At 44.1% G+C, this 9,986-nt stretch overlaps 1 protein-coding gene across 1 annotated transcript in view; it reads left to right on the forward strand.

Annotated features, from left to right (window-relative positions):
- Window positions 1–9,693, forward strand: part of LOC111148079 (collagen type III alpha 1 chain) — a 39,104-nt gene extending 29,411 nt beyond the window's left edge. Inside the window, exons 36-51 of the mRNA XM_022504510.1 lie at window positions 356–463; window positions 871–924; window positions 1,215–1,268; window positions 1,451–1,612; window positions 1,730–1,837; window positions 2,782–2,889; window positions 3,558–3,611; window positions 3,694–3,801; window positions 4,244–4,297; window positions 4,665–4,772; window positions 5,062–5,115; window positions 5,210–5,317; window positions 6,123–6,420; window positions 7,457–7,644; window positions 8,045–8,287; window positions 9,251–9,693. Coding sequence (XP_022360218.1) covers window positions 356–463; window positions 871–924; window positions 1,215–1,268; window positions 1,451–1,612; window positions 1,730–1,837; window positions 2,782–2,889; window positions 3,558–3,611; window positions 3,694–3,801; window positions 4,244–4,297; window positions 4,665–4,772; window positions 5,062–5,115; window positions 5,210–5,317; window positions 6,123–6,420; window positions 7,457–7,644; window positions 8,045–8,287; window positions 9,251–9,397 — 1,956 coding nt within the window. The 3' untranslated portion in view covers window positions 9,398–9,693. The remainder of the gene's footprint in view (window positions 1–355; window positions 464–870; window positions 925–1,214; window positions 1,269–1,450; window positions 1,613–1,729; window positions 1,838–2,781; window positions 2,890–3,557; window positions 3,612–3,693; window positions 3,802–4,243; window positions 4,298–4,664; window positions 4,773–5,061; window positions 5,116–5,209; window positions 5,318–6,122; window positions 6,421–7,456; window positions 7,645–8,044; window positions 8,288–9,250) is intronic.
- The last annotated feature ends 293 nt before the right edge of the window (window positions 9,694–9,986 follow it).

Genomic DNA, 9,986 nt, shown 5'->3' on the forward strand with positions numbered 1-9,986 from the left:
GACGCACTGCCGTGTGCTCCGGGCTCCGCTTTCTCCCGCGCGCTCCGCTTTCTCCCGCGCGCTCCGGGCTCCGCTTTCTCCCGCGCGCTCCGGGCTCCGCTTTCTCCCGCGCGCTTGCGGGCGCCGCTCCCGGAGCACAGTCCTCAGCTCCCCTCGGACGTTACGTCCGTTTCAACGCTTCCGGGGTGGTTTCCTTCTACCTGGAAGCGCCTCTGCCGGCTGGGCTTGGCCCGTCTGCAGAGGACGTTCCTTTACGAGTCGGCTTCAGCCGCCGAAGGCTCGCGCCTCTGAGGGAGGGCGGGAGAGGCCGGCGGGGAGGGCGCCGGCTCACAGGTGCTGTCCCCTCTGAACGCAGGGGCAGAACGGCGAGCCCGGCGCCAAGGGCGAAAGAGGTGCTCCGGGCGAGAAGGGCGAAGGCGGGCCCCCCGGCCTCGCGGGGCCTCCGGGCGGCGCCGGGCCTGCGGTGAGTGTCCCCTCGCGCGCTGCGAGGGCGCCGGCGTACGCACCGTCGGGGCTCCGTCCTGGGGGCTTGTCAAGGCGACGAGCATCGGCTTCCCGGGGTACAGCTCGGCTTGGGCGCCCCACGGTCTGGATCGGCCCCAGCCCGGTTGCTCGGGCCGCGGCCCCGCCGCCGCTCTGCGGGCTCCGGCCTGTTCGCGTAGCCCGCGGCTCCCCGCCCCGGTTTGATTAAGACCCGGCGGACGCGCGGCGGCGCTCGGGCTTGAAGCGCCCGCAGAGTGATGCGCGCACGGCTCCGCCGCGAAGGGTCGCCCCATAAGGGGATTACTTGGTTTTCAAAGGCTGAAGGCTTCTTTCAAGCGTTGGTTTTGGTGAATTCTGATGAACCATCTCTGCCCCCGTTCCATATAGGGTCCTGCCGGTCCGCCGGGCGTCAAGGGCGAACGTGGCAGTCCTGGGGGTCCCGTAAGTATTGATTCTCCTTGCTGCGTCTCTAAACGGTGATGCGAACGCATTGACTCATGTCGATCTGTACAAAAACGACTTCGAAAGCACTAGATCCCAAGAGAGTCTAAACTCTGTGATCCCTTAATCAGATGCCGGCAATATGTGATTCTGAAAGGAAAACCAGCAAAGCACAAGTGCTCCCAGGGTGGAAAGCAGATCACATTCCTTACCCTCTATTCTTGTTTTTAGTAGCTAATCATTCATTCTGCTTCGGTTTTGAAATTCAAAAACATATCACCTCTTCACAGGGCGCCGCTGGCTTCCCTGGCGGTCGTGGTCCTCCTGGTCCTCCTGGTAATAATGTAAGTATTTTGTTTAAATTTTTCTTTATTCCATAAAGAATATTCATGTATGCATGAGAGGAGAAACCTACCCATTGCCACTTTACTTTGTCATAAATTTCATCTAAACTGCAGGTAAAAGCGGGAAGAAACATTGAACTTTTCATTATAAAACACTCAAATTTCAAAAAATCTCTTTGCAGGGTAACCCAGGCCCCCCTGGCCCCAGCGGTGCTCCAGGCAAGGACGGCCCCACCGGCCCCCCTGGCAGCAATGGTGCTCCTGGTAGCCCTGGGGTGTCTGGACCTAAAGGTGACGCTGGCCAGCCCGGAGAGAAGGGATCACCTGGCCCCCAGGGCCCTCCGGTGAGTGGCTGCGCTGCTCTGTGGGTTGACAATACGGTTTTATTTTGAATTACGAATTCAACAGAGGAAAACAGAGTCACAGAGAGAAGAACTGAGGCTGTCTTTTTTGTTCAACAGGGAGTTCCAGGCCCGCTGGGACTTGCTGGGATTACCGGAGCTAGGGGTCTCGCAGGACCCCCGGGCATGCCGGGCCCTAGGGGAAGCCCAGGCCCACAGGGCACCAAGGTGAGAGTGGCCGTCTTTTCCTGGACTGTTTCCTCTGGTAGCCTTTGCAGATCACTTAACCGCAGCAAGCACGTCATGAACAAATTTTCCTGTAAAAGATGCAAATTCTTGATATGTTCAGATTCTCAGGAAGCATGCATTTTATTTAAGGCTGCAGAACACAAAACCAATGCCCACCATACAGCAGCCTTGAACACTAACCCTAAGAAACTATTATCACAGAAAATAACTTGCCACCCTAAATACCTCTACTAGGAGATGTGTGAGCATTCCTTACTTCGCTGACTTTCAGTTTTACAGAGGGAACTAGTCAGTTTACGGACGCATGAAAGTCTTTCATTAATACCAATTTTGCATCAACTCAGTTTGTTGAGTTGTTTCTAATTTTCTTTCCCTAATATCACTGTGACATACTATAGTTAGTGTCTTAAATACCCACTTAGCAAATGAGGCAATTAAATTCTGTATTATATTGTAATGAAATGAAGATATTACATTCAAGTATATTCAATTTATATGAACATATCTAATAAATATATATATTTTTAAATGGAGCCAGATGTTCAAAATAACCTTCTGATGGTCACTGTAATCCTATAATTTCCTGATGGTTAATCATTATTTTTTTTCTCAAAATGGCCATGTCTCATTTATATATCTCATATTAGAATGTATTCTAAATAATATAATCATTGTCATTATTCAGCTCTTTGGCCAGAGTCACCTGGAAAGTAGGAAAATACAAGAAACTTACTCTTCTTCAATGATAGGGATAGCTTTAGGAACAAATTCAATAGAATTTTTAATAAAACAAAGCTTTTCTTCAAAAAATAAGGAAACTCAACATATTGATTGCTAAGATATACTAAGTTTAAAAAATAATTTAAAGTTAACGAAGGGTAAAATAAGTTGAAATAAAATGTCTTTTATTTCTTTGTGCACAGGGTGAAAGTGGGAAACCAGGGCCTGCTGGTCACAATGGAGAACGTGGTCCTCCTGGACCCCAGGGTCTTCCTGGCCTGGCTGGTGCAGCGGGTGAACCTGGAAGAGATGTAAGCGCTGGTTGTCAGGAAATATCCAATTATCCGTACAGTGTCTGGTAATTTCTTTAAGCAAGGGTCAAATTGTGCCTTAATGTCCGAGAGTGTAAATATTGCCACATGCCAAAGTTCTCCTCCTTTCTTTAATAAGATGTCTCTTCTGTTACAATTTAGAATAATCATCAATGTTCATGTTCATTAATATTTGCCCAACGAATGGTCATTAATGGAAAAGACTGTAAAAGCTAGCTAAATAAAGACACAAGTTGGGGATGCGGAAGGCCCCAGTTTATAGCATTCCTTAGCATGAAAATGTGTTGCATGTTATCAGTGATTAAGTCTTTTCTTAAACTGTAGATTTCCATTATCAGCTTAAATTACTATTTCTTACACTCTTACTTGTTATCTCTTTCCCAAGGATTTTTTTAGACTTTTTTTTTTCCTAACCACTTCTCCCTTTCTCTCACCTGTGAAATTTTAGTGCTGCAGTTGTACTGCTTATCTACTGAAGTAGGACCCTTTGAAGGGCCACAGCCATTGTGATAGCTAAGATTGTTTAGTCCCAAGAACCAATTTTTATCCTCTTCAGGATGTTCTTGCTACCATTGAGAATACATGGCTTAGATTTGAATGGTTCGCAAGAGTTTGATTTCTTTTCTCCTTCCTGTTTTTTTAATCAGGGAAACCCAGGATCAGATGGTCTTCCAGGCCGAGACGGGGCTCCCGGTGGCAAGGTATAACGAACAACGATACAGTGGGTTTGGGTACTTAACAGTGACTGCTGATCCTATGTTGCATCTGTGAATTTGTCCTCAGGGTGATCGTGGAGAAAATGGCTCTCCCGGTGCCCCTGGTGCTCCTGGCCATCCAGGCCCCCCTGGTCCCGTTGGTCCAGCTGGAAAGAATGGTGACAGAGGAGAAACTGTGAGTTTTTCATTGCTTACCTGTTTTTTTCAATAAAGGAATTAGTCGGTAGAAGATAAAATGTGTCATCTGCCAACCAAATGATCTACGATCATTTCTTTTCGTTTTTATGCTACTCGTTCCTTAGGCAACTGTGGTAAGAAAGGTGTCTGCTAAGCTTCTGGCAGTAGTTAATGGAGAATCATTACTAAATCTGAGGCAGCGTTAATCAGTCCAAGTGCACGTTCAGTGGGTGGACGCAGGCTGAATTAACAAGACTTTCCCGGCTTTCCCGTCAGGCCCCTCGGAAAGACAAGCAGAGAAAGCACTCGGAAGGAGAAAATGGCACTAACTTTCAAAAATAGTGTGCATGCTATTATTCTATCACAGTGAGATTAACTTTAAATAAAACAAAGCTTTATCAATACATAAACAATTCCCTGCCTGTCTGTTTCTGTTTCAGGGCCCTTCTGGTCCTTCTGGCGCTCCAGGTCCTGCTGGTTCCCGAGGTCCTCCTGTGAGTTATTTTTTAACTATTCCACAGTCTAAGAAGTGTCCTACCTCCTGGCACGTTCAGGAAAGGGGATGGCAACACACCCCACCATGGAACAGAATTTTAACCTTGCGTTGATGACACAGAAAGCAGTTCAGGATCTAGAAGGTCCTGGGGGCCAAGGACCTACGTAGCAATTACTGGGGTTTCATGCAATGATCAGTCCAAAGTCAAAACTACAAGAAGGATCTTTAGTGTTGCATGTAGGCAGTGTCCATGGTATTTCTAGCTAATGGAATGTCATCAACTAGATTTAATTGCTATAAATTCTGTTTTGTTTCACCAATATGTACGTGTGTTTATGAACTTAATTTGAACTGTGTCTGTAAAGGGTCCCCAAGGTCCACGCGGCGACAAAGGTGAAACCGGTGAACGTGGCTCTACAGGCATCAAGGGACATCGAGGATTCCCCGGTAATCCGGGCGCCCCGGGTTCTCCAGTAAGTGCACCCGCCTTGTTAGAAAATCCCCTTCGGTGCGTGATGAGCTAGGCAAATCTGGGAGACCCAAAGTAGAAAAATGCTCATCTTTAAAAGTTTGTGCTAGAAGAGATGAGAAATGGATGCGAGGGCTTGATTGAAAGAGTAGTTGGCCTGAGATGATGGGGAGACGAGGGAAGGGCACCATCACATTCCGTGGCGATCCCCATGTTCCTGACTGAATCGTGAGTGTACGGTTCCCTCGCTCTTTCATAAGTGTTCATTCGTGTTTACCCTCCTTCCCTTTCAGGGTCCCGCCGGGCACCAAGGTGCTATCGGTAGCCCAGGACCCGCAGGCCCCAGAGTAAGTCGCATAGAAGGATTTTGGAAGATCCGTATTCTTCAAATGTTCTAGCTGGAGGATGTTCTAGCGTTGTGACATCACGATAACTTTTTAGGGACCCGTTGGACCCAGTGGCCCCCCCGGCAAAGATGGCACGAGTGGGCATCCGGGCCCCATCGGACCACCAGGGCCGCGAGGTAACAGAGGAGAAAGAGGATCCGAGGTGAGACCATGCTCAGACTGTGCCTTTACGCGCCAGAGACACTTTGTAAGACTTGGAACCTAGACAGTGAGTCAGATGCAGTACAAGCACCTGACTTAATTTACAGAATGAACAGTGACTTTTAGAGATTGTCTGCCCTTTCTCCATCACACTATAACAACAAGAGAAAAAAAGAGCACCTTTTTTACAGTTTGATCAGAGAGTGGTCACTGTCAGAATGAAGACAGAAGCCCAATTAACCAAGTGAACTCTGCTGGAGATCACCCAATTATGCTCACCGTAATGACTGGTGAGCCTGTAGTACCTCTTCTCAAATGGCTTCCGTGATTTCTGTTTTGCTCCTAATACCGTCATTCCCGATACCGTCCATCCCACATCTTTGGCATAAACAGAATAAAAACCGTTATCCCCACAAGACACACATTTGGTAACTGAAACACAGGTAAGTCATCAGCCCAAAGACACAGAGTTAATGGGGAATCTGGGATCCAAATCTAGGTTCCTGATCATATTCCCTCTGGTATGTCAGAGTTAGCAGTATTTACGTCATTCATTCCGAAGGAAACATGATAGAGTGAAGTTTGTGCTCTAACTCCACTGATTGGTACCTGGGGGAGAACAATACCTTTCATGGTAACACATTATTATCGTTGGTTATCATTGGATCACAAAACAACTCGAGTAAACCTTTCTTAAAATAATTACAACATATTAGTTGTTTCTGGTGCATCATCTTGGCCCAGCAACATACACCTTCAGCAAAGAGCAAGCACACCTCTATGATGCCTGTTCTTACCCATCCTAGGGCTCCCCAGGCCACCCCGGACAACCGGGCCCACCTGGACCTCCTGGTGCTCCTGGTCCGTGCTGCGGCGGTGGGGCTGCTGCCCTGGGTGTTGTTGGAGGAGGTGAAAAGGCTGGTGGTTTTGCCCCGTATTACGGAGATGAACCAGTGGACTTCAAAATCAACACTGAGGAGATCATGACATCACTCAAATCAGTCAACGGACAACTAGAAAGCCTCGTTAGTCCTGACGGATCTCGTAAACACCCTGCTCGGAACTGCCGAGACCTGAAGTTCTGCCACCCTGAGCTCCAGAGTGGTACGTGCGGGAGTCCTCCACGCTCATGGCAACAAGAGCTCGGAGAAAGCTGCTTAGATGAGAACTTGGGGAAGAGAAAGCTTCACTGTAAACAGATCTTTGATAGCAGAAATAGTACTTAAAGAATGTTGGTTGAGTTGAAACCGCTTGATAGTTTCAGGAAGTATACACGGCAGGTATCCTTAAGACGGAACATCAATAACCCAAATATTCTAAACGTGGAACATTTCAAGCAGTCTTGAAGAAACTGTAATAGAAGTCACAGTTTGGGATGTTTCTTCATATCATTCCAAAGTTGTCTGAGTGATAAAGCAACTTAGATCACCACGTTTTCAGGATAAAATTTATACAACTTGGTACAGACGTAATTTGCAATTTAACTTTTGCAATCTTTATTTAATGAGATTAATTTTTGTGATAAATCTAATTAGCTTCTTCATATTAAGAAATAGTTAAAAGAAAAATCCCAGACTGACATAAAATTATGTCAAATATTATAATACTGTAAGATTTTGCACATATTGGGTTAATTCTTTCTGAAAAACAAAAACTATTTCAGGTTTTCAAATACCTTGACATGGAACATTGCCTTTGTTAGAAGTCATTTCGGAAAATTACTTAAGATAGAGAACAGCATCATTCACAGGGACGTGGGGTTAAACCCACTGGCATAAACCTAGATTAGGCTAAAAGCTTACATTGTTTAGAAAAGCCGTGTTAAAGAGATAATCATCTTAAAAAGAGGAGGGATTTCAGTAAATACAGTACACCAGTCAGAATGTCTTGGCTTCGTGGATCATTATTGTTCCATACAAGAAGCTGTATTTTACTTCAATGCTTTCTAATTATTGTACCTCTTTTTAATCTCCACAACTTCAATAAAAGTTTCTGTATTATACTATACTATAAAATACAAATAGATTAGCAAGCAACATCGTGAGTGCTGTACCAGATAAACAAACAAAATCATTCTGGTCCAAACTTCACTACCGGATTTTCTAACCAATTCCCATCATTCTTTTTTGTGACTATTCAGGAGAATATTGGGTTGATCCAAACCAAGGTTGCAAGTTGGACGCCATTAAGGTATTCTGCAATATGGAAACTGGGGAAACGTGCATAAATGCCAGTCCTCGGAATGTTCCACGGAAGAACTGGTGGACAGATTCTGGTGCTGAGAAGAAACATGTTTGGTTTGGAGAATCCATGGAAGGTGGTTTTCAGGTAATAAAGGATATACTGTTTTTTAATTAAGTCATTCCTACTTACCTGACTTTTTTAGTTTTTCCCAATTTTTCATCACAAAGTTAAATTAGCAAATAAATAGAAGAACACAAGCTTTATATATCCAGGTGACTACCTCTATAACTTTCATAACTTCTCTCCCCAAGCTAAATGAGGTGGAATGATTCATTGCATGCAACCACCTTTCTTTGAATTCTTAACACCTGTTTTACTCTAGTGTAGGTTACACAAGTGATAAAAACATATTCATATATAAAATACTCATACACAAAATATACGACCAACCTGTGTTATGATGACCATACTGTACTGCATGAATCCCGTAGGACATATGGGTACAACTGACGTGTTTGATCGATCGTGTTTTTCCCCATCACAGTTTAGCTATGGCAATCCTGACCTTCCGGAAGACATCCTTGATGTCCAGCTGGCGTTCCTCAGGCTTCTCTCCAGCCGGGCCTCCCAGAACATCACGTATCACTGCAAGAATAGCATTGCATACATGGATCAGGCCAGCGGCAATGTAAAGAAAGCCTTGAGGCTGATGGGGTCAAATGAAGGTGAATTCAAGGCCGAAGGAAACAGCAAATTCACATACACAGTTCTGGAGGATGGTTGCACTGTAAGTAGTGACATTTTTAAAGGCATGGATCACAGCGATCTCAGCATTTCTAGTTTAATCATGCTATTCTGAAAAGAAGAAAAAAAATAATGGTGGTGAACAAATGATTACATTTGGTGCGAGTTACATAGGATCTGCTGGTTCATGGCAGGGATATTAAACACCACAAACACACACACTTTTCATCTCAACCTCCAGGCAAAACGAGTTGAAAGGAAATCAGTAGAAATTTAAATTCATAATATAAACTTTATCAGATAATCTGGGTGATTCCTATACATTCGGCATGCTAGCTATTATATGGACTCAATCTAAAATCTCTGCTTTCTTTTTAATTTTATAGGTTAGCTTTGAATCTATTCTTTGTTATTATCATTTATAAGCAAAGGGAGAATTCACTTCTAATAGTAACAAATTCCATGATGAGAGACTTACTCACTTTTTAGTAAACCAACCGTATCTAGTAGCAGTAACCAGGCAGAACCAGGCCTCCTAAAAATGGGGGGCCATTGGCAGTCTCTACTGGATGTACCTTAAAGCTCTGTAAGACTTTTGGTTAATGATATGGCTTATTAGACCACCTGGGGGGCTCAGTCAGTTAAGTGTCCATCTCTCGATTTCTGCTCAGGTCATGATCTCAGGGTTGTGAGATCAAGCCCCAGGTGGGGATCTGAATGGGAGGTAGAGCCTGCTTGAGATTCTCTCTCTCCCTCTCCTGCTGCCCCTACCTCCTCACATGCACACACTTTCTCTCTCAATCTCTAAAAAAAAGCCCAATATGGTTTATTATCTGGGATGATTATAGCTTTAAAATGGAAAACATCTCACATTCATGGAAGGTAACACTGCAAGTTGGAAATGCCCTTAGGGCACACTATTTTCCTAAACCTGGTCAGTCAGAGGAATTGTCTAAGTAATTGTAACGTCATGATAGCTCACATTTTTTTTCCCTCTTTTTCACAGAAACACACTGGGGAATGGGGCAAAACGGTCTTCGAATACCGAACGCGCAAGGCTGTGAGGCTACCTATTGTTGATATTGCTCCCTATGACATTGGTGGTCCTGATCAAGAATTTGGTGTGGACATTGGCCCTGTTTGCTTTTTATAAACCAAACTATCCCTGAAACCCCAGCAAAAATTTCACACTCCGTATGTGTTCCTCTCGTCCTAACCTTGTCAACCAGTACAAGTGACCAACTCAATTCCAGTTATTTATTTCCAAAAGTTTTGGAAAAAGTATAATTTGGCAAAAAAGGATACTTTTTTTGTTTTGTTTTGGTTTGGTTTTTTTTGCTGTTACACCAAATACAGTCCAAATGCTTTTTGTTCTATTTTTTTACCAATTCCAATTTCAAAATGTCTCAATGGTGCTATAATAAATAAACTTCAACACTCTTACAATAACACTGTGTTATATTCTTTGAATCCTAGCCCATTTGCAGAGCAATGACTAGGCTTACCATCAAAAGATAACCATTCCTTCTGAAATAGTCAACATGAAATTAGAAAAGACCTCCCTGTTTCAACTACCTCAACCTGGTCAGAAATACAGATGAATTCTAGAAGACCTGGAAGATAAAAAAAATTATATAAATTAACAATAATTTCCTAAAATATTGGTAAAAGTATAGTACAAGAATTTAAAGAGACATTTTAAAATCTACAATTATTTTAATCTTGGAAATTAACTGCTTTTA

This window comes from Enhydra lutris, unplaced genomic scaffold (genome assembly GCF_002288905.1).
Source record: "Enhydra lutris kenyoni isolate GAN:26980312 unplaced genomic scaffold, ASM228890v2 scaffoldscaffold1, whole genome shotgun sequence".
Taxonomy (NCBI): domain Eukaryota; kingdom Metazoa; phylum Chordata; class Mammalia; order Carnivora; family Mustelidae; genus Enhydra; species Enhydra lutris.